Source organism: Mesoplodon bidens, assembly GCF_964165515.1.
Source record: "Mesoplodon bidens genome assembly, chromosome: 8".
Classification (NCBI taxonomy): Eukaryota; Metazoa; Chordata; class Mammalia; order Artiodactyla; family Ziphiidae; genus Mesoplodon; species Mesoplodon bidens.
Window position 1 is genome coordinate 80,034,952 of NC_138165.1, and position 27,962 is coordinate 80,062,913.

General features: G+C 39.5%; 1 protein-coding gene across 1 annotated transcript; it reads right to left on the reverse strand.

The window, feature by feature from the left end:
• Window positions 1-113: 113 nt before the first annotated feature.
• Window positions 114-27,962, reverse strand: SUMO1 (small ubiquitin like modifier 1). The gene is made up of 5 exons (XM_081242112.1): window positions 27,806-27,962; window positions 13,501-13,575; window positions 8,871-8,948; window positions 6,309-6,380; window positions 114-948 (listed from the first exon to the last, which is right to left on the reverse strand). The coding sequence occupies exons 1-5, from the start codon at window positions 27,815-27,817 to the stop codon at window positions 880-882; spliced, it is 306 nt and encodes a 101-aa protein (XP_081098238.1). The 5' UTR covers window positions 27,818-27,962; the 3' UTR covers window positions 114-879.

Below are 27,962 nucleotides of genomic sequence, written 5' to 3' on the forward strand. Positions count from 1 at the left end.
GAAAACATGTGTACCACGTACAAACAATAATTTCCAGTATTATGCAAGAAAACCTTATGTTTTAAGCATTTTCTTTTTTCCTTCTGTACAATTAAAAATAAAATGAACATTGGTACGGTTTTTACAAATATTTTGTTTATTTTAATGAAGCTGGTACAGACAACGTCCATTTAAAACCCATATCCCAGGCCAAAAAGTACAAATAAAGTCAAAAAGAGCAGCGTTCTGCTGTATACACTTCTGCATGAATAATTTTAACTGCTAATGAAAATTAGAACTTTTCTGGGATCTTCTGACAAGATTTTTCTTTCATCTTAAAATGCTTTCTCTTCAGTGAAGCCATCTTTGGAGTTAGTCATTATTTTCACCACCTCTGTCACCTTGACTCCAACCTGATATTCCTCTTCTTTTGGTCCAGACCCTCAGATTTTAAAAGTAGCTTCAAGTTAAGGAAAGGTCATTTTTCCACAGTTCAGTTCTCTGAAAAACTTCCATCTCCCACTGAAAGTCATAGTCCAGGAGTGAAGCGATCACATGCTAGAACTTCAGGGCCAATTGGAAAGTCACTATGAACACTCGCATTAGTCAATCTTATTTATCACAAGCCTGTAAATGCACAGTCTTGGAAAAGGCGGCCTCTCTGTGCACACATGTAATTTTTAAAAAGGAGAGGGCGATATGAATGGGGCTGAGGTTTGATCACCAAAAATCAGCACAATGAAAACAAACAATAATGAATAATGGGCACTAGAATTCAAATTACCAGATGTTCTAAAGAGATGGGGTGCCAGTTTTCAATTCTGTTTTGAACACCACATTACAAAAGAACTATTTTTAAAAATAAAAAAGGATTAAGGGAAAAGAAAAAAATAAAAATATCTAAATTGTTGAACGACCCCCTGTTTGTTCCTGATAAACTTCAATCACATCTTCTTCCTCCATTCCCAACTGTAAGAGAAAAGAAAAGTGTTAGTAGTACAATATAAAAGTACTATTTTTGTTAATTGGCTGCAATTATGTGGCCACTGTTTTAAAGTGCAAAAGGATACAAAAGTAATCCATAGTTATCCTGTTCTAAGAATACTGTTTCCGGGCTTCCCTGGTGGTACAGTGGTTAAGAATCTGCCTGCCAATGCAGGGGACACGGGTTTGAGCCCTGGTCTGGGAAAATCCCACATGCCACAGAGCAACTAAGCCCATGCGCCATGACTACTGAGCCTGTGCTCTAGAGGCCGTGAGCCACAACTACTGAGACCACGCACCACAACTACTGAAGCCCGCACGCCTAGAGCCCATGCTCCGCAACAAGAGAAGCCACTGCAATGAGAAGCCCGTGCACCGCAAGGAACCCACTCGCCGCAATTAGAGGAAGCCCGCACACGGCAACGAAGACCGAACGCAGCCATAAATAAATAAATGAATTTATTGAAAAAAAAAAAGAATACTGTCTCCTTTCATCTAAAGAACAGAGAGGGGGACTTCCCTGGTGGTCCAGTGGTTAAGACTCTGTGCTTCCAATGAAGGGGCATGGGTTCAATCCCTGGTCAGGGAACTAAGATCCCATATGCTGCATGGCGCAGCCAAAACAAAACAAACAAACAACCAAGTTTTTTTTTTTTTTGCGGTATGCGGCCCTCTCACTGTTGTGGCCTCTCCCGTTGCAGAGCACAGGTTCTGGACGCGCAGGCCCAGCAGTGATGGCTCACGGGCCCAGCAGCGATGGCTCACGGGCCCAGCCGCTCAGCGGCATGTGGGATCTTCCCGGACCGGGGCACGAACCCATGTCCCCTGCATCGGCAGGCAGACTCTCAACCACTGCGCCACCAGGGAAGCCCAAAACAACCAAGTTTTAAAGAACAGAGAGGTATAACTTTTCCTCTGATACTATGTCTATGAAGTCATTCATGTTATTTTGCTGAGCCAAGTTCACGTCCCAGTTTATTCACCATATAAAATTTAAGTGTTTCTGAAAAGTACCTTAAGGGAGTTTTAAGTCTAATGAAACATGTATATAATCGTTTAAATAATAGTTTGATGGCATATTTTCTAAAACGCATTTTACTTCTAGATGTAATTACCTGATAGAATCTCTTTCAAAAAAACCTGATCTCACTTTGAAATATATGTGGTTTTAGTTAGAAAAATACTGCCTAAGGATTAATTTCTAAGTGGTTTGCTTTGTCATCTACGATTCCTTCTGGCATATAACTATTATTTTCTTTGATAGTAACCACTCAATGTTAAGAAAACTTACTATACTTCTACTCTTATTTGACACCTCCAATTGTATAAGCTAGATTTTTCAGACCAACCCTTCTCAACTCTTACAGAAAAGGAAAGGAAAAGAAGAAGAAAAAAGACCCTTTAAAATGCCTTATACAGAACATTAAGCAAAGTATAGGCAATTAAGTTTTTTTTTTTTTTTTTTACTGTGCTTTATATGCATTGAAATATTCTGGAATTTTTTTCTAAAAGACATTATTAATAATGGTTGCCTCTGAGAAATGGGAATGCAGAGATATCTAAAGTGTATTTTCCATTTTATATACTTTGGTAGTTTGGTTTTCTAATACTTGTATTTATTTTTAACACAAGTATTCCTTATTTAAAAAATAAAGGGGCTTCCCTGGTGGCGCAGTGGTTGAGAGTCCGCCTGCCGATGCAGGGGACACGGGTTCGTGCCCCGGTCTGGGAAGGTCCCACATGCCGCAGAGCGGCTAGGCCCGTGAGCCATGGCTGCTGAGCCTGCGCATCCGGAGCCTGTGCTCTGCAAGGGGAGAGGCCACAACAGTGAGAGGCCCGCCTACCGCAAAAAAAAAAAAAATAATAAAATAAAAATAAAAATAAAAATAAAAATAAAAAATAAAAAATAAAGAAGTACATAAGGGGGCTTGGTGTGGCATAGAAACCCAGGTGTTACACTCAGTGAGGCTTGTAAAGGACTGTAAATCTGTTGATTCTGATGTGCAGACAGGGTTAAGGAGCACTGTAATAGACAGACTGAAAACAAAAACTATCACTGTTTCCAATGAACTATAGTGGATCACAAAAGAAATGAAAAATAACATTTCAAAGTTAAGTCCAAGATCAGTATTTTATAGGTGACAATATTGTGAATTACAAAATATGAAAATGAAAATATGCTAAGAAATCTAAAAATAAAACATAGACTTAAGTGGATTTAGAATTTTTTAAAAGTGATTAACTGGCTCTAGTATTATGGATATCTTGATTGTGATAGACATATGAATATTAAAATAATTATTAATTAAAGAGGCTATTAACTTTTAATTTTAATTGCACATATAGCCTGGTAAATACTGCAAGGACTAAAATTCCAAACATTACAAGGAACCTTTAAATCAGGAAGGCACCACATGTCCTCAAACTATGGAGAATATGAAGCCATCAGCTTTAAGGAGTACATTAGCAGAGGGACTTCCCTGGTGGCACAGGGGTTAAGAATCTGCCTGCCAATGCGGGGGACATGGGTTCAATCCCTGGTCCGGGAAGATCCCACATGCTGCAGAGCAACTAAGCCCGTGCGCCACAACTACTGCACCTGTGCTCTAGAGCCCGCAAGCCACAACTACTGAGCCTGCATGCCACAACTACTGAAGCCTGCATGCCTAGAGTCCATGCTCCACAACAAAGATGAGCCACCGCAATGAGAAACCCATGCACCGCAACGAAGAGTAGCCCCCGCTCGCCACAACTAAAGACCGTGTGCAGCAACGAAGACCCAACACAGCCAAAAATAAATAAATTAATTTTTTAAAAAAGTAGTACATTAGCAGAGATGAGTAAACAACAGTACAAAGAGGTCACTCCCTAAATACCTACTCTCTCCCACTGCCCCATTATTATTCTTCTAAGAAGATAATTCTCTTAATGATAGTGAGGGAGGTGTCACTAAAATGTATTAAATATCTTCTGTGTTGCAGAGATTATGCCAAGCTAGGACAGGGAAAATACAACATGAGTTTGGAATATCTTGTGCCAGACAGTAAGGAAGTACTTAAGAAAGTGGGTAGATACTAAACCTACAGGGAAAAGTTTGATGAGAAAAAGGATAGTCACATAGTTTCAAAGTATGTGCCCACAAATTACTCAATTAAAACAGGAAAAATAGTAACTACACAGTAAAGGAAAAAGACAACTGTTAAACTCAATGATAAGGGACTTCAGATACTCCAGATATTACGCCCTGAGAAAGACACATCACCATTTATGTAGTATTCCAGCCAAAAATACATAATCCGAATCTGGTCATGAGGAAACAGAACAGCCCAAATTGAGAGACTTTTTAGAAAATACCTGGTTTGTATTCTTCAAAAATGTAAATGTCATGAAGACAAAGATAGGCTGAAGAACTGTTCCAAATTAAAGATAATTAAAGAGACCCCTAAATAAAACATGCAGATACTAAACTGGATCCTGTGACGAGGGAGAAAATTTATTATAAAAGGCATAATTGGGACAGATGACAAAATTAGGTTGAAGACTAAAGTTTTCTAACAGTGTTAAGTGTCCTGAATTTTATTAACAGTACTGTGGTTATGTAAAAGAATATACTTATTCTTAAGAAATACACACTAAAATATTTAGTAAATGGCATGGTGTATGCAACCTACTCCCAAGTGGTTTGGATGATATATACATATATATACACACGCATATATTATATATGAGGGGAGGGGAATAATGAAGCATAGGTAGCAAAATGTTAAAAACTGGTGAATCTAAGTGGAAGAGAGTACAGTTTTTGGGACTATTCTTGCAACTTTTCTGTAAATTGAAAATTATTTCAAAATAAAAACTTTCTAAAGAGATGGAGAGGTGTCAAAAAGGAAAGACGCCAAATTGAAGGGGTCCCCACTGGCCAATATCTAAAGAACGTCATTATTCACACAGTTTCAAAGTATCTCCCCACAAATTACTTATTAGTTACAAATGAAAATGATAACTTTACAATGGATTAAAAATCTGGCAGTTACCATCTTAACTACATGACCAAAGTTAATATTACCCATAGCAGGACAAATGGACATCATATAACTCCTGATATGATGCACTCGGAATTTCACAGCTTCACTCTGTGCTACTCCTACCAAAAATGCAAAACTGAATCTAATCATGAGGAAACAACAGACAAACCCAAACTGAAGGACATTCTATAATATAGCTGGCCTGAATTCTTTTTAAAAATGTCAGTGTGATGAAAAACGAAGACTGAGTAACTGTTCCACATTAAAGCTAAGAGGCATGATAACTAGTTAGAATGCATATCCTGGATGAGATCCCGGGTCAAGTTAAAAAAAAAAAAAAAAGGGAGGGAGCTATAAAGGACCTTACTGAGACAGATGGCAAAATCAGACTATTTTGATTATATACTCAATTACAGTATTGTATCAAGGTTAATATCACTTAAATTAGATAATTTAACTGTGGCTCTTAGGAGAACAATAACACTGAAATATTTAGGGGTAAAGGGCCAATATCAAATGGCCCACCAATAATGATAATCTGTATATACAGAGAGAACAAAAAAGCAAACATAGCACAATGTTAATAACTGGTGCATCTAGGAAAAATGTTATAAAGGAGAATATTATACTAGTCTCATAATTCTGTAAGTTTGAAATGTTTTTAAACCAAAAAACTAATAATAACCATACACTGTTCCCACTATCAGAAATATCAAAAGTGTTATTTTGTATTTGGAGGGGGGGAATCTGTATAAATATAAATACACACATTCTCTCTCTCACACGTTATTACTTTCAGATGCCTGGGGGGTGGCGGTGGGGATGGGAATAGAGAGGGTGGAGTATATAAACAGAGAAAACAGTCCATACATACAACAAAACAAATAAAGGCACAGAAGCATTAAAAAATGTAAACCAAGATGACAGAGCCAAATATATTAATATACACTAAGCTTCTATATTAAGTTCTCAAAATGGGTCAAAAGTCAAAATTGAACCGTGAAGGTCACCATCATCATGAAAATGTACCAGAAATCTGCCAAATTTGAGGACCATCTGTCCATCCTCAAAAAGACGTAGTATGTGCCTTATGACAATTTCAGTACTCATTTTCTACTTTCTTCCTCTCTTTTTACAGGCACTTTTTGAAGGCAATACAAGGGAAGTTCAACCCAAAAGATTATTTTTCTCTTTGACAAATGATATACCAGTTAAATCAGAGAATATTCAAGAAAAGGACAGATTAATGGTACCAGTGAACCAAATCATTCAATGCAGAATTAAAAATATGCCTTGAATCAGAGAAGAAATTATACTCACTTCTTTTGGAGTGTGATTATCAGCAATTCTCTGACCTTCAAAGAGAAACCTGAGTGAATTCATGGGAACTCCCTAAAAAGGTAGAAAACATACAAATATACAAATCTTAGAAGAGATAACAGGTACTTTGATGCACAAAAAGCAAGTATGAAAGCTTCACCAGAATATGTAGAACATAATAAAACTAGAGAGCTAATTCTATCGTAATTATCATTTACTGAGTACCAACTATTTGCTAGGCACTCCCTGTACCAAGTATTTTATAAACATAATCATAAATTTTCATCACAACAGCCCTGGAAGGTAGGTATTATCACGTTATCTTCATTTTACAGCTAGGGAATCTAAGGTATGGAGAAGGCACACAAGCTAGCCAAGAACTGAAGGCTAAATCTGCTCCTAAGCCTGTGCATTCTTAACCACTATTCTATATAGTTTCCTCTCAAATCTGTAGGCTAACATAAAGATAAAGTCAGATATTGGATGAGCAGCCTCACTAGCTTCCAACTGTACAAGCAAAATTGGTTTTTAAACAGATTAAATCATAGAAATTCGGTAAAGCACAGTAGCAAGCCAGATAAACTACAGTAAACCTGTGAGGCCATTTACAGCACTATAAATATCACAAAAGGTATTAAAATATATTTTTCTAATCACTTATTCCACAAAAATAGCTAAAAGAGAATAGGTGCCTCATTTAAAGAGAAATAACTTCACTAATAAGTACAAATCAATAATCATTTAGTCCAAAAGTATTAGAAAGTTCTGCTCAATAACTAATGTGTTAAGATTTTCACTGTTTAAATACAATACTATCCCAAAAACATCCAAAAAAATTCAAACTATCTTCCAATATGTACTATACTTAAATATGAGACCTTGCAAACTTACCCTGTATTTGGTTTTAAACTATTTTTTGTGTTTTCTTTGGCCACGCTTCTGCGATCTTAGTTCCCCGACCAGGGATTGAACCTGGGAGCAGTGAAAGAGCCAAGTCGTAACCACTGGACCGCCAGGAAATACCCTGGTTTTAAATTATTTCCAGGGTTGGAACTTCCCTGGTGGTGCAGTGGTTAAGAATCCACCTGCCAATGCAGGGGACACGGGTTCAATCCCTGGTCCAGGAGGATCCCACACGATGTGGAACAACTAAGCCCGTGCACCACAACTACTGAGCCTGCATTCCGGAGCCCACAAGCCACAACTACTGAAGCCTGCAAGCCTAGAGCCTGTGCTCCACAACAAGAGGAGCCACCGCAAAGAGAAGCCTGCACACCGCAATGAAGAGTAGCCCCTGCTTGCCACAACTAGAGAGAGCCCACATGCAGCATCGAAGACCCAAAGCAGCCATACATATACATACATACATACATACATACATACATAAATAAATAAATAAAAATTATTTCCAGGGTTATATTAAAAATAAACATGACTGGGCTTCCCTGGTGGCGCAGTGGTTGAGAGTCCGCCTGCCGATGCAGGGGACACGGGTTCGTGCCCCGGTCTGGGAAGATCCCACATGCCGCGGAGCAGCTAGGCCCGTGAGCCATGGCCGCTGAGCCTGCGCGTCCGGAGCCTGTGCTCCGCAACGGGAGAGGCCACAACAGTGAGAGGCCCGCTTACCGCAAAAAAATAATAATAATAAAAAAATAAACATGACTGACAAGGGTGGAATATTCTTTGATTTTAATTGCAGGATCTTTCAAAAAAGAAATATCTTATGTTGGAGTCAAAAAAGTTTCTATAGAAACCAGTCTATAAAATCAAAATGGAAAGATGATTCAGTCTCTCTCTATTGGGTAAGTATTCCATACTTCAGATATACTGAGTGTCCCATTCCTTGTATATCAGCAAATATAAGAAAAAAATTATCAAGCCTCTGTGAACTGAGTATAGAAACTTCTAAAGACTGTAGACTCTGAAGCATAAAAAAGAAAGGTAGAAATTATACTAACTTGATGTTATATTATCTCCCCAAACCTAGTACCTTCAATTCTGGATCAGTTTAGTTTTCACTTTTGCACTGTTTTTTCTCAATAATCAACTCCCTCATTTACAGATGAGGTAAAAAGACCATATAATTTTCTTCAGAGTTGTTGTCAACAGTAATTGACAATGTATCCAAGTACCTACTAGCATATTGCACTTAATACATGTTCGTTTCCAATTTTAGCTCCCATCACATAACAAATGTGAGCTAGTTGAACCTCAATTAAAAGACTTTACTGAGCATAACAATTAATATCAAAAACAGAAACAGGGAATTCCCTGGCAGTCCAGTGGTTAGGACTCTGCGCTTTCACTGCCAAGGGCGCGGGTTCGATCCCTGGTTGGAGAAGTAGGATCCCACAGTTCATGCAGAGTGGCCAAAAAAAAAAAAAAAAAACAGAAACAAATGTTTATTGTTTTACTTATCTTAACACCTAGATGATCTCTTTCTTCTCGCAAAGTCCTAACCATTAGACCGCCAGAGAAGTCCCAAAGGATTACTTTTCTTTTGACAAGAAAGAAAAATTAATGATATATAAAGCACTGAATTTAATATTATAACATACAAACCTGTCTTTGACAGTATGATTCTTTGAGTTTCTTGAGATGTGTTGTCATTTTCACTTTGAAGTGAATCTCACTGCTGTCCTATGGAGATATGAGGGAAAAAAGTCACTCTCTGTGTAAGCTATTTGCTTTGCTTGAAACAAAATTACTTAATTACACATATACTACAAATAGAAATGTATACCTTGTCTCCTATATTTTCCCACCAAAATATTCTTTTTAGCATTCCTAACAGGTTTATTAAAATACTCTAATCATCCTCAAAGTTGCTATATACCCATTTCAAAATAAATTTAATAAAACGAACATAAAGATAATCTGTTTGGGGTGTTATAATTAGCAGCATAAGTGAAAGTATGTATGTGAAAGAATGCATTCCTTCAGAACTGCATGCCTATTCTGTTTTCAAAATGAAAATGTGAACTGTCACAAACTTCCAAAGGCAACTCAAAACAAAAAGTACCCCCACAACTGAAGTGTGACTGAAGATGGTAAAACCTACAAAAGGGACGTTGACCACAAAATAACAGACACTTACTCCTGCCATAAAAAGTCACCACACAGAGTCTGGCTTCTCTTGCATGAGTAAAATGAGTCAGTCAAATTGATATATGGGATCACAGATAATTTTTTTCTACCCAGACTGTCAAGTAAACTACCAGGCAACCATCAGAAAAAAATACTGGCACTTGCATACTGTAAAAATTTCAAAGCCAATCCTAATGATTACATATCACATTCAAAAATACATGTTAGTGTAAGTTGCATGTTTTGTTTGTAACTATAATTTTTTAATTATTTATTTGTTTGTTTATTTTTGACTGTATTGGGTCTTTGTTACTGCGTGCAGGCTTCCTCTAGTTGCGGCGAGCGGGAGCTACTCTTCGTTGCGGTGCGCGGGCTTCTCATCGCGGTGGCTTCTCTTTGCTGTGGAGCACCGGCTCTAGGCACATGGGCTTCAGTAGTTGTGACACGTGGGCTCAGTAGTTGTGGCTCGTGGGCTCTAGAGCACAGGCTCAGTAGTTGTGGCGCCCGGGCTTAGTTGCTCTGCAGCATGTGGGATCTTCCTGGACCAGGGCTTGAACCCGTGTCCCCTGGATTGGCAGGCGAATTCTTATCCACTGCACCACCAGGGAAGTCCTGTAACTATAATTATTTAAAAAAAAAACGGAATTCCCTAGCAGTCCAGTGGTTACGACTCAGCGCTTTCACTGCAGGGGCTGGGTTCAACCCCTGGTCAGGGAACTAAGATCCCGTATGCTGTGAGGTGTGGCCAATTTTTTTTTTTATTTATAAATAAATAAATACAAATTCTTGTCCTATGTATAATTTCACAAACAGACAAAATTTCTAGAGCAATACCTCACACCATAAGCTAAAATCAGTTCCAGATGAATTAAAGAGCTAACATTAAAAAAAATTTTTTTAATATTTTCTGTTCTTCTTAGGGAGACTTTTTCCCTAATCTTGACACTGGGAAATCCTTATTTTAAAGCAAGATTTTAACTCAGAAACCACTAAAAAAAAAAAAAAAAAAGGAGATTGATAAATGTGACTTAATAAAAACATAAACCATCTATACAGTAAGAAGCACCACAAAAGTTAAGAGACCCTGAAGAAAATATTCACAACATATATAACAGACAAGAAAAATCAAGAAAATATAAAGCATTCCTACAAATCAGTAATTGTTAAAAAGGTAATCCATGGCATAGGACAAACATACACAGGCGTACCTCATTTTATTGCACTCTGCTTTATTGCATTTTGCAGATACTGTGTTTTTTTTACAAACTGAAGCTCTGTGACAAACCTGAGTTGAGCAGGTCTACTGGCACCATTTTTCCAATAGCATTTGCTCATTTCAGGTCTCTGTGTCACATTTTGGTAATTCTCTAAATATTTCAAACCCTACCCCTGCAAAAAAAAGGCTCACTGAAGGCTCAGATGATGGTTAGCACTTTTCAGCAATAAAGCTTTTTTTTTTTTTTTTTTTTTTTTTTTTTGCGGTACGCGGGCCTCTCACTGTTGTGGCCTCTCCCGTCGCGGAGCACAGGCTCCGGACGTGCAGGCTCAGCGGCCATGGCTCACGGGCCCAGCCGCTCTGCGGCATGTGGGATATTCCCGGAATGGGGCACGAACCCGCGTTCCCTCCATCGGCAGGCGGACTCCCAACCACTGCGCTACCAGGCAAGCCCTAAAGCATTTTTTAACTAAGGTATGTACATTGGTTTTTTTAGACAAAATGCTATTGCACACTAAAACTACATTATAGTGTAAACATAACTTTCATATGCAATGGGAAACAAAAAATCCATGTGATTCGCTTTATTGCAGTGGTTTGGAACCAAACCCGCATGTCTCTGAGGTATGCCTGTAAATCAGTGGAATAAAATTGACAGCCCAGAAGTAAACCCATATATATCTATGGTCAATTGATTTTGACAAAGATGTCAAGCAATTCAATGCGAAAAGGACAGACTTTTCAATCAATGGTCTGGGACAAATAGATAGCCACATGCAAAAGAAAGAAGTTAGACTCTCCTTCAAACTCATACAAAAATCATTCATAAAGTACTCAAAATGATCAAAAACTTAATGTAGGGATTCCCTGGTGGCGCAGTGGTTGAGAGTCCGCCTGCCGATGCAGGGGGCGCGGGTTCGTGCCCCGGTCCGGGAGGGTCCCGCGTGCCGTGGAGCGGCTGGGCCCGTGGGCCATGGCCGCTGGGCCTGCGCGTCCGGAGCCTGTGCCCCACAGCGAGAGAGGCCGAAGCGGTGAGAGGGCCGCGTACCGCAAAAAAAAAAAAAAACTTAATGTAAGAGCTAAAACCATAAAAACCTTAGAAGACTCTATAGGTATAAATTTTTGCAACCCTGGATGGGGTAATAGTTCCTTAGATATGACACTAAAATCATAGCTACAAAAGAAAAAATAAATTCAATTCATCGAAATTAAAAACTGTTTCTGCAAAGGACATAACCCAGAAAGTGAAAAAGACAACCCAAAGATGGGAGAAAACATGTGCAAACCATCTATCTGATAAGGATCTAATATCTTAAATATATATGACGACTTATTACAACTCAAAAATAAAGACAAGTAATCCAATCTAAAAATGGACAAAAGATCGGAATAGACATTTCTCCAAAGAAGATGTACAAATGGGCAATAAGAACAGGAAAAGATACTCATCATTAACCATCAGGGAAATGCAAATCAAAAACACAAGATACCACTTCACACTCACTAGGATGACTATTAAAAAAAGACAACAGCAAGTATTAACTAGAATGTAAAATAACAAACCTTCATACATTGTTGGTGGGAATGTAAAATGGTGCGGCCACCACTGAAAACAGTTTGGAGGCTCCTCAAAAAGTTTTAAAAAGTTACTACTATATTAGACCCAACAACTCCACTCCTAGATATATAGAGAACTGCAAACATATCCACACAAAACTTACAATGAATGTTAATAGCAATATTATTCATAATAGCCAAAATACGAAAACAACCCAAATGTCCATTAACTGATGAATGGATAACAAACTCGGTATATCGTACAGTGAAATGTTATTCAGCCATAAAAAGGAGTGGAATACTGAAACATGCTACAATTTGAATGAACCTTGAAAATATTATACTAAAGAAAAGAAGCCAGACACAAAAAGGTCACAAATCATGTAATTCCATTTACATGAAATGTCCAAAATAGGCAAATCCATAAACGCAGAAAGTAAAGTAAATTAGCGGTTACTAGAGGCTGGGGGGAAAGGAAGATGGGGAGTTACTGCTATTGAATACACCGTGTCTTTTTTGGGGTGATGAAAATGTTCTGGAATCAAATAATGGTAATGGTTGTACAGCCTTGTGAATATACTAAAGCACCTAAATTATACATTTTAAATGATGAATTTATGGTATCTGAATTATATCTTAATAAAAATTTTCAAAATAAGATGATCACAGAAAATAGGAAAAGGATATGAACACACGATTAATATAAACTTAACAGACAAAAAAATTATACCTCATTGATAATCAGAGAAATGCAAAATAAAAGGTCTAGCTATTACACTGGCCCAAAACTGAAAGACTGGTAATATCCCATGTTTCAGAGAATGTGGGGAAATGGTACTCTCATACTTCCATGGTGAGTAGAGTCTACTAGTTCTTTCTTTTGTCCCTTAAAAAAAAAAACAACTAGGAAGATGCATTCCTCCAATAATTTTCAGCTAACCTTAATTATCTGTTAACATCTCAAAAAGAGTCAATAAGATACAGGCCAGAGTCTGTAGAAATAAGGTGCCAAGAAAGAGAAAGGGGTCAAGAAAAGGCCTGAGAGGCCCTTTGGTTTAAGGGCCCTAGCATTATCACTCAAGAGTAGTCGCTACATTTGCCACCGAAGCACGCTAACCAAGAAAAAAGTTTTATTCGAAGAAATAAGGTGATCTAAATCTGCCTAGCAGAGCAACTAAGAAAACAGTATCACCCTCTTCTGCCTCCAACAGAGGCATATGTAGTAAATGAATCGCCATTTTTAAATAACTTGCCTTAGTTAAATCATTTTCTCTGTGTGTCAGAAATCATTCACACATTCCAGGGTCAAAGGAGAAAAATAATGAAACTCACCTGTCCAATGACTTTGAGTTTAATATATTCTCCTTCCTTCTTATCCCCCAAGTCCTCAGTTGAAGGTTTTGCCTCCTGAAAGAAAAGTACATATAAAGATAAAAGTTCCTATATGCTATTTTAATTATTCACCCATTACTTTGACTTAAGGTACGAAATTTGCACCTGAAAATAGAGCGAGCATTTCTGTGCTCTGCCAGCCAATTAAGCAAAAAAGGTCCTAAGTCAATTACTCTCTCAAACACCAGTTCTAAAGATCACTAAAAATCAAGAAAGAAGTCTCTTTTACTATAATAATCCTATAGTAATGGTTCTAAAACTTCACTGAGCATCAGAATCACCTAAAGTACTTGTTAAAAGACTGCTGGGCCTCACACCCTGTTTTTTATTCAGTAGGTCTGGGGTAGGGCTGTAATATACATTTCTAACTAATTACCAGGTGGTGCTATTGCTGCTACACAAAGGAACAACCTGGAAACCATTATCTTCAGTCAACTCCTATTAGTCATAGGAAGCTCTTCTCCATGAATCCTTAACCAAACATGTTGAATCCAAGATTATTTTCTCACAACCTACTGGGAGAAGTTAACTACTCCAATTACAAAACTGTACTAAGGAAACATAAATTAATCATATTAACATAAGCAAAGTCTACTTAGAAAGGAAAATCAAATAGCAAAGTATTGGCCTAATGTAGTCTTGAGTCAAAACAAATCAGTTTTATATCAGCTATTATTTTAGACTATCTGAAGCAGTATATCCGATTTTAAAAGATTAGGCTTGGCTGAAAAAAAAAATTAGGAGACTTAAACTGGAATAAGAAAAAAGCCCAAACAGAGTAAGCAGTAAAAGGAAAGAGGAGACAAAATTGGAAGACAGAAGAGTATAATCCTCTTATAAATTATATCAGAAATAAGATAATTTCAAATGAAGGCATACTGAAAAGAAAATGAAGTTAGAATAAACTAGTTAAAACAACTTTGCCATGAAGTATTTAAGAAAAGTAAGCCATTTTTAGTAAAGGCGTAGCTTGGTAAATTTCAGTCAATGGTGTGATAAAAGTGGCTTTGCCGGGACTTCCCTGGTGGCGCAGTGGTTAAGAATTTGCTTGCCAACACAGGGGACACGGGTTTGATCCTTGGTCCGGGAATATCCCACATGCCACAGAGCAACTAAGCCCCTGCGCCACAACTACTGCGCCTGCACTCTAGAGCCCGTGAGCCACAACTACTGAAGCCCATGCGCCTAGAGCCCATGCTCCGCAACAAGAGAAGCCACCGCAATGAAAAGCCCGCGCACCACAACGAAGAGTAGTCCCCGCTCACCGCAACTAGAGAAAGCCCATGCGCAGCAATGAAGACCCAATGCAGCCAAAAATTAATTAATTAATTAAAACAACAACAACAACAAAAAGTAGCTTTCCCATGCACTTTACCTTAGTTTGGCCACCATATTAGTCACTTATTTAAATATATGCTTTTTTATGATTCACAGCAATTTTGAGCTGTTAATCCATGCTCGATAAGAATATAACTAACTATACTGTATTTCAGAAGTAAAGTAACAAGGCCATTACCTGTTTATCTCATGCCAGTAAGTGAAAACTAACAAACTCTTTAACATTCAAATTTTATTGAATATATTAAACTAGAAGTAGCTTTTAAATTTAAGATACAGGCTAGAGTCGTGGGAAATGCTTAGATAACAGAACTGACTTCATTAGTGTGAAACCTTGCCTGTTTACCATTCTGCAGTACTTTCAACATTTGCTGACTACCGCATATTATGGCAGCGGGCCAAATTAACCTTCTTTAGTGAGACAGTATTTCACCTGAAAACTAGAAGACTGTCTTCAAACATAGTCTCACAACCACATTTCTAGGAATTTATATTCAGAGTAAACAGTTCCTTCTTCCTTTACATATCTAGAGAGGACAAGGACAGCTTACTCCACGCAGTGAAGGGCAACAAAGAGCAAAGAAGCCCTGAGTCCTCTTTAACTAAGAGAAGGGGCGTTAAGAAGCTTTACAGGAGTTACCACAACGAGAAAAACATCCCCAGGCAACCGGAGCAGCAATACATCAGCATAATGGAAGTGATTTTGCTCCAGTGTTTCCTAGACAGGGTAGCTACAGAGGCTACTCAGAACAAAAGAGTTCTTCCCCCTTCTCCAATCCATTGTCCACACTGCTTCAGAACTCCTTCTAAAGCACAGCTTCTCTGACTGTAATAACTACCCCTAACAAAAAGGTGCTTTAAGGCCTAGAACCAAACTCCTCAGCGCCTCATTCAGTTCCTCCATTACCAAGCTCAATTCTCATTTTTCTCTCTCCACTTCCTTTACAAACCACGGATTTGGTTAAATTGGACTATTTGCTATTCCCTGAACATGTCTATAAACATTCTTCCACCTTCAGCCCTTTGCTGTTCTTGTGTCCTTTACCTGTAATACATATCCTCTCTCAACCTCTCTTGAAATCATCTCACAAAAATCCATCCCACACATCACCTGAAGTCCAGTATTTAAAAAAAACTCTTCCAGGAACCACGGCACCCCTCAACCTTCCAACTGGGATTAATATTTTCCTTTAACGCTCCCACTGGCAATTTATTCATATCCTTTATGGCATTTATTCTCAATTTAAAAACACTCCCCCTTTACTGTCTTCTCGAGGAGTCAGCCTCATCTTTTTCTTCAAACTTATGAGAATACTCAGCATTTGCTGTTTCCACTTTTACTCTCAACCCACTGAACTCTGGTTTATACCCCACCATTCCACTTGACACTTCTCTCACCAAGGTTACCAGTTCAACTCCTTATTGCTAAACCCAGTGGACAATTTCAAGTCTCATCTTTAACCAACAGATACTTATGACTTCTTCCTTGAAAACTCTCTACCTTTGGCCTCCAACATTCCATTGTCTCCTCATCTTGACCACTTCCTTAAATGCTGGTGCTCCTCTAGGTTCCATGTCTTTAATCCTCTTTTTCTTCTTCTTTCTGGGTGATCCATAACTCCAACTACCTCTCAAATACTAATGACTCACAACCATCCTCACCAACCTGACAACTTTTCTGAGTTTCACTCATTTTTTCAAGTGCTTGAACATCTATCTCCACTTTGGATGTCCCCATAGGTACCTCAATTTAAGTGTCCAAAACTGAATGCATTATCTCTAACTCCTCTGTTAGCTTTAACTCCTCTTTCTGAAAACCAAAATAAAAAAAACCTACAATTCCTCCTGGATTCCCAATTACAATAAATGGTTACCATACACTCAGCTGCCCACAACAGAAATTTAGTAGTCATCTTTGGCTACTCTTCCTCTCTTAAATCTCACACTTAATCATTCATCATTCTGACAATTATATCTCTTAGTGACTCTCATTCTCCATTCCACTGCCTTAGTTCAGGCACTCACTGTTGCTCATTAGCATTACTGCAATAGCATAACAAATGTCCCAAGTCTAGCTCCCCTCAATTAATTCTTCCCAACTACAACCAGAGACATTTCTCTAAAATGCAATCTGATCTGCCGAGAATCTTCAGCATTAAGTTCAAACTCCTTAGCCAACATACACTGGTCTTCCGTGGGCTGGTCCCTGCGTAGCAATCCAGCCTTGTTCTCCTACTTCTCCTGCTAATAATATCTTTTGCTCCAGCCACAATGATCTACAATTCCTTAAACACGGCACCCTCTACCTTATCTCCACTATCTCAGTACATATTAATCACCTCTGCTTGGTATGCCCTTTCCTACCCTATTCGCCTTTCAAGACCACTCAAGCATCACTTCCTACGAAATGATTTCCCTCATCACCCTCTTAAATGTTCCCATACTGCTTACTTTAATCTTATTATAACATGTTTGCATATCTGCGTCTCCCACCAGATTGAGTTCCTTATTGGCATGCCTTACTCTTCTCTGTGTTTCTGGTCAAGCACAGTGTTTAGTATATATTTTGAAGATACTCAATACGCTTGTTAAATTAACATTTTCTGTGACAGTTTTGTATGTCTTGACTTCCCTTACAAGGGTCCAAGTTTTTCATCTTTATAATCTCTGTAGTGTCAGGCAAATACCAGGCAATTATTTAATGCTGGCTGAATTAAGCTGACGGCACTATTTTCTGTATCATACCACAAAATCTTACTAACGCTTCATACTTCTACTGTACACAATAGTCAATACAAACAAAATCCTTTCAGCATTTTATATTCACAGTTGGGAATAAGAAATAATTCACTTCAATTTCATAAGAACATGTGAATATTAGGATTTGAAATTTCCAAAAATAAACTGCCACTTTCCCTAGTCACTCCATTTTGGTGATCTCTTCCCAACTCTCAAGCACTAGAGCAATGTCATCTACACCCACTTGTTTGATAGCCTCATGCTTGCCTAATGCAGTCATCCAACTTTTCATGTGCTATCTTTTTTTTCTTTTCCTTTGACAAGCTAGTCTGGAAAATGAGAAGATCTTGGACAAAAAAGGCCAAAGTTTGTCTCCAGTGATCTTAGTGTCTTTTGTATGCCTACTTTCCTTCTCTCCCCTGTAAAAAAGCAGTCAATACAGAATGGTATGGCACACTAGTCACCAAACAGTGAAAGCATTCAGCACTGGGTGTGGGACAGTAGGTCATCAGAGAAAAGAGAATCCCAGAGAGGGCTGGTTGATTTGGCTGGAAAGGTTACACAGCCCCAGAGCAGAAGAAACTGGTAATGTAAAGAAAAGTAAACGTATGTACAAGATCAAAGACAGGAACTGGAAACCTCTAAATTCTCTCCTCTGTGTCATCTAGAGATTAAATCATGGTAACTGGAACAGTAAAAGGAATTTATCAGACACCAGGCACTACCAACTCTTCTTTCCAAGATATAAATTAAACAGCTTAGAAATAGAAGATAGCTGGATCTGAAAAGAAGAACTGGACAGGAAAGGACAGAGAACACAACAATCCTCATTTACAAAGGTACAGAATTCAACAGAAGGATTTTGTTGTGCCATTTCAAAGTCAAAAGAACAAGAACTTTGCTAAAAATCACTATGGCCATCAGTATGTTGACAATTCAATCACAGGAAAACAGCACCACACTTAACTACCCCCAGTCAGTCACTGACCCTTCCAGTTGTACAAGGATTGTCCATTCTTCTGAAAGAGGGGAGATTCTGGGGAAAACTAAAAATAAAGAATACATTTACTCTTATTTGATGACATTAACAAACCTGTTCAATTTTAAAGGTCGGACAACAGTATCCTGGTTTTTGTTAAAAGAAAAAGTCCTTCTCTTTTAGAGATATACATTGAAATATTTGCAGATGAAAAGACACAATGTCTGGGTTGGTTTCAAAATAATGTTATGAAGTGGAGTGGGGTCATGCAAATGAAATACGATAGGCCAAGAGATGGGTATATGCGTTCAATTATATATAAATTTTTCCATAATAAAACACTTCATTAAAAATACATTCAGGGCTTCCCTGCTGGCACAGTGGTTGAGAGTCCGCCTGCCGATGCAGGGGACACGGGTTCGTGCCCCGGTCCGGGAAGATCCCACATGCCGCGGAGCGGCTACGCCCGTGAGCCATGGCCGCTGAGCCTGCCTGTCTGGAGCCTGTGCTCCGCAACGGGTGAGACCACAGCAGTGACAAGCCCGCGTACCGCCAAAAAAAAAAAAAAAAAAAAAATGTGGATGATTCTAATAACTGTATCCATTATTTAAAGATACAGACCCCCAAATTACAATAAAATCATCTTCCTCATACTTCAATGGATTTACCACAATTCTAAAAATACACACACACATATTTTTTCAGTGCATGCTGCCTATGTTCAAATTTAATGAGACAGTACTAGACATTTGGAATAAAACTGACCAGACTTAGCTCCATAACTTGAAGGTTTAAGTCAAGCTGTCAAGACACTGGGACTTCCGTAAATTTACATTCAACCCTAGAATTGCAGTTAAACACTAAACAAAGGCAACTTCTCAGGAACTAAAAATTATAATTGAAAATCCCACTGGTTGGACTTCCCTGGTGGTGCAGTGGTTAAGAATCTGCCTGCCAATGCAGGGGACTCGGGTTCAATCCCTGGTCTGGGAAGATCCCACATGCCGCAGAGCAACTAAGCCGTGCACCACAACTACTGAGCCTGCACTCTAGAGCCTGTGAGCCACAACTCCTGAGCCTGCGTGCCACAACTACTGAAGCCCGTGCGCCTAGAGCCCATGCTCTGCAACAGGAGAAGCCACCGCAATGAGAAGCCCGCACGCAACGAAGAGTAGCCCCCGCTCGCCACAACTAGAGAAAGCCCACGCACAGCAACGAAGACCCAACACAGCCAAAAATAAATGTTTTAAAGTTAAAATATATATATATATATACTTATATTAAAAAAAAAGAAAAGGAAATCCTGCTGGTTATATAAACCCTACTCTCTGCAGCTAGACTACAGACCTATGCAAAGCCTAGAACAAACTGGCTTCACTGTATCCAAAAGTACTAGCAGGCAGATTTAGAGGTATGGCAGACATTGTTAATTACCTATCCAAGATCCATTTCCCCCTCTTCCTTACAAAGGGAAGCCTAAATTTGCCAGCCAAAAAAAAAAAGAAAGAAAAAAAATTCTAATCTTCTCTTATGGCCACATGATGCAGTGCTGGCCAAGCAGATAGAAGGTGACATAATTTTTGCTGGTACATACTTTTTGGCATACTTTTATCCTTTGCTCCATCCCTTTCTCCTGCCTGGAACAAGACACAAAGTAACCTTCCCGGCAAGGAGACAAGCATCAGAGTGAAGACACCTGCTAAGGACAGAGGGGAAAGAAGTATGAAGGCATGGTGGAGCTGCCTTACCATCCCTGAACTACTTATGTCCGAATTTCTTGTTTCATTAGAAAAATAAACTGCAAACTTGTTTAACCTACTATATATCAGATTTTCTGTTATTTAGTCCAAAAGCAATCCAAATTGACATAGGAGGTGCTCTAAATAGGTAGCATTTGGCTTATATTAAAAAACAGCTCTTAGAAAACCAGCTCAGTGTGCATCAAAAACAGAATAGTTAAGTAAATTGTGGTATAGTCATACAATGGAATGCAATGTAGCAATGGGATTTAACAACATACAACTATACACAATAATATAGACAAATCTCCAAACAATGCTGAGCAAAAGAAGCCATACACTGAAATATATACACACTGTATGATTCCACTTATAAAAAGTTATAATGTATAAAAGCAGGCAAAACTAATCTATGTTAGTAGTCAGGACAGTCATTCTTCTTTTTTTAAAAAATAAATTTACTTATTTTTTTAATTATTATTATTATTTTTGGCTGCGTTGGGTCTTCATTGCCGCGTGCGAGCTTTCTCTAGTTGCAGTGAGCGGAGGCTACTCTTCGTTGTGGTGCACGGGCTTCTCACTGCAGTGGCTTCTCTTGTTGCGGAGCACAGGCTCTAGGTGCACAGGCTTCAGTAGTTGTGGAATGTGGGTTCAGTAGCTGTGGCACACATGCTCAGTAGTTGCGGCTCACGGGCTCTAGAGCACAGGCTCAGTAGTTGTGGCGCACGGGCTTAGTTGCTCTGCAGCATGTGGGATCTTCCCGGACCAGGGCTCGAACCCGTGTCCCCTGCATTGGCAGGTGGATTCTTAACCACTGCGCCACCAGGGAAGCCCTGGACAGTCGTTCTTAATCTGGGTGCTGGCTGCATGGATGTGACCAGTTTGTGAAAATTCAGCAAACTGTACATTTATGTACACTCTTTCATATATATATATTTATCTTCAGTAAAACCTTTAAAAATATCTGACCCTGGCTACTGAGAACAGCAGGTCCAGCAAATAGAACTCCACCCTTTCTTCCTTCAGGTCTTTTCCTTCAGATTCTCAATAGCTCAGTAAAAGCAATCAAATGCAAAAAGAATGGTCAAAATATAAAAGTATAACAAATACAACATATCTTTAAATAAACTTAAGTCATGTTGCAGGAATTCCAAATTTTAAACCATAAGACTAAGGTACTCAATAATAGGATCTGTGTGGCCTTACCCACATGACTTTTTAAAAGTAGAATATCAGAGAATAATCTACAAAACACACACACACACACACACACACACACACACAATTTTAATACATTCCAAAATGGGATACCAAACATGACTTAGAGAAAATGGGAATTCCCTGGTGGTCCAGTGGTTAGGACTCAGTGCTTTCACTGCCTGGGCCCAGGTTCAATCCCTGGTCGGGGAACTGAACTAAGATCCCACAAGCAGCACAGGATTATTATTATCCATAGCAATGGATAATATCCCAATGTCCTGGAAGAAGCAAATGATTCAATTTTGGAGATAAAGTTCCTAGGTCTATTGCTAATAGAACTAAAGATGGAGAAGGTATGCAAACACATCGTAAAAGGAAAACTACTGCATGACAACCAAGCCTTCCTCAATAACAAAACATCATGGGAATTGAAAGAGGAGGAGAAAGATACCTGCTGCTTCACGTTTTTGAGGCAACCTTTCAATTCTAGGGCCTAGAATGCTGCCTGGAACATCAATAAATACTTGTTAAGTGAATGAATCTGACCACTCATTCCTTTTAAAACTTTCACTAAGTATTCAGTCACTCTGCTAGGCACTTCAGAAAAAAAGGGTGAATAAAGCCTGATTCCTGACCCTGGAAAGCAAACAGTAAAATGGAGAAAGGCACTTAAATAAATGATTACAACACTAAATATATAACCTATAATAGAAACATTCTAACTGGTATGGGGGGCTAATGAGTGTCAATACATATTTGACAACTGCTTTACAGTTTTGAAATCTGAACTACTCCACTAACCCTCATGAGTACTTTTTTTTAAAATTAATTTATTTAATTTATTTATTTTTGGCCGCGTTGGTCTTCGTTGCTGTGCGCAGGCTTTCTCTAGTTGCGGCGAGCGGGGGCTACTCTTTGTTGTGGTGCGCGGGCTTCTCTAGGCGCCCGTGCTCCGCAACAAGTAGTTGTAGCACACGGGCTCAGTTGTTGTGGCGTGCAGGCTCTAGAGCGCAGGCTCGTTAGTTGTGGCGCACGGGCTTAGTTGCTCCACAGCATGTGGGATCTTCCCGGACCAGGGCTCAAACCTGTGTCTCCTGCATTGGCAGGTGGATTCTTAACCACTGCGCCACCAGGGAAGCCCCCCTCATGAGTACTCTAACATAATAATCATACTCAGTTTTTAAAATACTATTAAATAATATTCAGGTAACATTTTATTTGAAATGTTTTATTATAATCAACATTTACTAGCAGCACTTCATAGATCTGTCAGAGAGAAGACAGAATCCATCATTCCTCTCCTGGGGCATGGAATGTTTAATGTATGTATCACTAACTAAATGCTCAAGTCATAGCTACAGTATGCGGCTATGTATGTTAATACTTATTCTTAACATACTTATAAGTATGCTAATACTTATTCTATGACATAAATAGTATACGTAATTATGAACTTTAATATACACCTAGTTTATCATATTCTTCTGCTATCTCAAGCTAACAGAAAGATCAGCAAACAACAACAACAGAGAGATATAAAGAATGCTGCAGGGAATAACGCTATCCTAACAAAAGAAATACAATTAATGTGGTAGATTAAGGATAACTGCAAATTCTTTGTTACTCTTCCTATTAAGAAATGGAGTTTAGGGCTTCCCTGGTGGCGCAGTGGTTGAGAGTCTGCCTGCCGATGCAAGGGACACGGGTTCGTGCCCCGGTCCGGGAAGATCCCACATGCTGCGGAGCGGCTGGGCCCGTGAGCCATGGCCGCTGAGCCTGCGCATCCGGAGCCTGTGCTCCGCAAGGGGAGAGGCCACAACAAAGAGAGGCCCGTGTACCGCAAAAAAAAAAAAAAGGAAATGGAGTTTAGATGCCTTTCCCTTGGTGACCATAGTTAATAATACTGTATTGTATATTTGAAAGTTGCTGACAGTAGATCTTAAAAGTTCTTATCACAAGAAAAATTTGTAACTGGGAGATTGGGATTGACAATATATACACTAATATGTCTAAATAGATAACTAATAAGAACCTGCTGTATAAAAAATTAAATAAAATTCAAAATCAAACAAAAAAAGAACATTTGTAACCATTGTGGTGATGGATGTTAACTAGACCTATTGTGGTGATCATTTCACAATATATACAAATACTGAATCACTATGTTGTACACCTGAAACTAATATGTTATATGTCACGTATATCTCAATAAAAATAAATGCCTTTCCCCTAATTTGGGCTGGACTTAGTGATTTGCCTGACCAACAGAATGCAGAAGTGGCTTCCAAAGTTAGGTTCTAGGAGGCTTGGGGTTTCCACCCAAGGTTCTCTAGAACACTCTCTTGTGAGCCCTGAGCTGCGGTAAGTCTGAATATCCTGGGGTCCCCATGCTCAAGAGAATACATGATGAGGGCACTCACAGAGGCCTTGAGACTATATGAAGAACCCATCTGTTACAGCCCACAGTCATGTGAGTAATCCCAGCAGAGGCCCCACACATCAAGGAGCAGTGATGAGCCCAACCCACAGAGCCCTGCCCAAATTGCAGATTTATGGGCAAAACAAGACTGTTGCTTTAAGCCATTACATTTTGAAGTAGTCTGTCAGGTACCAACAGATAACCAGAATTACATAATGCTTCAAAATCCTTGGCTAAAGATAAAAGGAGATCATTCAATCAATATCTCTATCTCTCTCCCTCTCTGCCAGCCCTCTCTCTGAGGTGGGGATGGACCGAGTAAAACTACTACAACAGATTCAGTCAGCATTTGAAGCAAATCAGTCATCCAATTATTACAAATTAACAGACCTGAATTGAAGAGGTGAAGTCCATGCTGCCTTTCATGATTCTAATATGAAAAAGAAACACTATAAATGTGAATGTAAGGAAGGAGGAAGGAAAAATATTTGTACAAATTACCCTTACCAGTTTGATATTAAACTTCTTGTTCTACATAAGTGCTCAGTTTTGCTGCAACGTGAAATTAGGCTAAAAGTGAGCACCCAATCAGGTCTCTATTATTGGTTAAAGGCTAGTCCTTCACCTTTTTTGAGGGATCACGTACCCCTTATGAAAGCTATGGATCCTTTCTCCCTAAAAAAATACACATGCACAAATATAACTTCATACAATTTCCATACAATTTCAGTGGATTTTCAGCCCTTAGGATTCATGATCCTCAGGTTTAGAACCTGTATTAGAGGATTATTCAATAATGGTACACTGGATAATGATGGCATTGTTAGAATTATAAGAAATGATTTCATTCAAATTCCAAAAATAATCATTTTTCATTAGTCAATGGAGAACCCAGCAATTCAAGTCTTGTGTGACTTTAATGTCCACCTATTTTAACTTGAAATTATTACTCAATTCCAATATCTTAGCACAGACAATAACCTTCTGAGAGATGCCTTAGAAAATACATCGTTCCAAAACAACCTGGTTTATATTGTCTTTTGGGGACAGTGGTTCAGTCTCATGCTGCTGATATGGCACAGCAGTAACTTGGGATTCTTACTCTCACTCATAAGCCTCATCAGGGTAAGAGTTCAGCTTCTTATCTCTTTAAATCCTTAGCATCCCAACACTAAAATTATACTGGGTCCCGATTATTATTAACAATGATGTTGGTCAATCAGCCTAGAGCAACAGTGCTCATACTTTATGGTCACAGGACTCTTTTACACTCTTAAAAATTATTTAGAACCCCATAAAGCTTTTGTTAGGTTGGTTATATCTATTGAGGTTTGCAGTATTAGACACTGAAACTGAGAAAGGTTTTATATACATATTAATTCATTTTAAGATAATAAACCCAATATATATTAGCAAATAATGTACTTTTATTAAAAATATTTTTCATGTTGCTATTTATGAAAAAAAACTTTTTTTTTTTGGCTGCGTTTTGTCTTCGTTGCTGCGCATGGGCTTTCTCTAGTTGCGGCGAGCAGGGCTTACTCTTGGTTGCAGTGCACGGGCTTCTCACTGCAGTGGCTTCTCTTGTGGCGGAGCATGGGCTCCAGGCACGTGGGTTTCAGTAGTTGTGGCACACAGGCTCAGGAGTTGTGGCTCGCGGGCTCTAGAGCACAGGCTCAGTAGTTGTGGCACACAGGCTAAGTTGCTCCATGGCATGTGGGATCTTCCTAGACCAGGGATTGAACCCATGTCCCCTGCACTGTCAGGCAGATTCTCAACCACTGCACCACCAGGGAAGTCCCGAAAAATATTCTATTTTTTGGAATATGAAACACTGGTAAGGATATGATGATACCCTCATTAAATGGTACTGTGTATATAAATCACAATTTCTTGAAAGTAGCAATGAAGCATCAATCTTAAAAAATACATATTTTTCAAAACAAAACTAGTAAGAAAAGTGGCACTTTTTTGCATTTTTGCAAATCTCTTCAGTGTCTGGCTTAACAGCAGCTGGATTTCCACATCTGCTTCTACTGATACATTTCAATCTGTTGTGATATACCAGGTCATGTCAATCTCTAGAAAACTCCACTGAACACTCATGAAAGAATGACAGTGGAAAAGACAATGTCCTAGTATTATCGTGAAAACTGTTTTGGCCTCAAGGACCCCCTGAAAAGAATCTAAACAACCTCTGGCCTAGAGGCACCTGTTAGTGGCCTAGGTCCTTTATTTCTTCCTTCAAGTCTCTTTTAAATGACTGGAATTCAAACTGGAGCAATAAATTCTACAATTTACTGTATAATCCCTTCTGTACACTGCTCTTTTATCAGACTATAGTAAATTTCAACAGGCTTCCTAGCCACTTCTGAGCATCAAAATAAAAGGCTGATGAAATTAAGCATTTACACCTGTTCTTTCCTCCCTGGTAACCAAGTAAACAACTATCTAGGGAGACAGTTATAATGCCATTCCCATACCAATTTGGGAATTAATCTAGACTGTTAGTAAGAAGATCCACCCAAAACGAATCTAGATTATGGTTTAACCTTAAAAATATAAATGTACATTTTGCGCAACAGTACAAATCCACAAAAGCCTCACTTGCTCTCACCAAGTGGTACAAAACTGAACTGGGTTAAAAGCCAAGGGAATAAGTGTGTTAAATTTAAAAGTTCAAGTACATTATGGGGTTGAATGAGAAACAGTTTTCTAGATAACTATCACTAAACAAGCAAAAGGTCCAAAAATACTTTAAAAAGTCAAAGTCGTCTGAGCAAACAAAACAAAGTCCAGACAAAAAACCTATAAAGTAAAAAACTAGCCATAAACATGGTTAACTAGAAAAGGAGGAAAAAAAGCTTACCACGTAGAATCGAACACTCCTGATTGAGTGCAAATCCCAAGTAAATTCTTGACATTAACATTCAGATGCAGCACTCTGCTATAACTAGAAGCTTTCTGCAAATGTTCTGCTTCTGCTCTACATACACGAAGTTTTCCTATCCTTTTCCTCAAAGGTATCAGTCATCTTCATGTTAACGCCCAGATGAAACGCTTTCTGTTGCTCTAGCAGTTTTGTTCTACTTTGTTTCTTGATTATTCTGAGTTCTCTCTTACAACTGGAGAGCTACTGAACCAATCCCGAGTAAGAAATGGGAAAGTACAAGAAAGAGGCGACAGCTCTGCACACCCACACGGAAAAGGACTCAGAGCAGAGCAGAGCAGAGGCAGCCCGGCCCCAGCTGCAATCCGAACGGAAGGCAGAGCTTTCCAGGCTCCCAGCAACACCAGACAATGTCTCCCTCCCCCCCGCCCCCACGTCCCCACTCCAAGACTATCTAAAGACTAAGAACCCAAAAGTGGAGTCCACCCGCTTTTCAGGGCCACGGAGGCTCCGGGGCAGGTATTCTCTCCCGTTACATAACTGGGGCCTAGGGCCCTGCTTCTGCAATGGGTCCTCTGAAGAGGCAGGCACACGGGTTCCCCACGGACCCTCTCGGGAAAGTAGAAGCTGGGCTCTGCACCTGGTCGGCCCCGCAGAAAGAAGGGAGACGACTTGAGGCCGCGACCAGAGGCGCTGGGGCATAGGGGGTGATGAGCCAGCCAGGAGAGGGGCAGGGCGGCTCCCGAAGGCCCGCGGCAGGCCCGGGCGTCTCCGGTTCTACTCCACTCCCCTCCCTCGCCAGCCCAGTCCCCACCGGCCGCCCCCTCCCCCATTCCGCGCTCCCCTCCCCCGCGCCTCCATCCCGGGCCCCAGCCGAGTGGCTGGCGGACGTGCAGAGTAAGGCCTCGGCCACCGCCATCGGATGGCTCCCAGGCCAGTACCTGGTCAGACATGGTGACGGTGGTCTCCCCCGGGGTCTCCGCACAGCAGCGGCCTCGGGTAGGCAGTACCTCGCTCCGGGGTTTACAAATCCGTCTCCCTTCCCCACAGCACAACACCGCGGCTGGAGGGACTTCCGGTACGCCTGGCGTCACTTCC

Coding starts and splice junctions, on each gene's coding strand:
- SUMO1 (XM_081242112.1), bottom strand. Junction 8,949..13,500: donor AACTCAAAGTCATTGGACAG/GTGAGTTTCATT, acceptor ATATCTCCATAG/GACAGCAGTGAGATTCACTT. Junction 6,381..8,870: donor AATCATACTGTCAAAGACAG/GTTTGTATGTTA, acceptor CTACCTTTTTAG/GGAGTTCCCATGAATTCACT.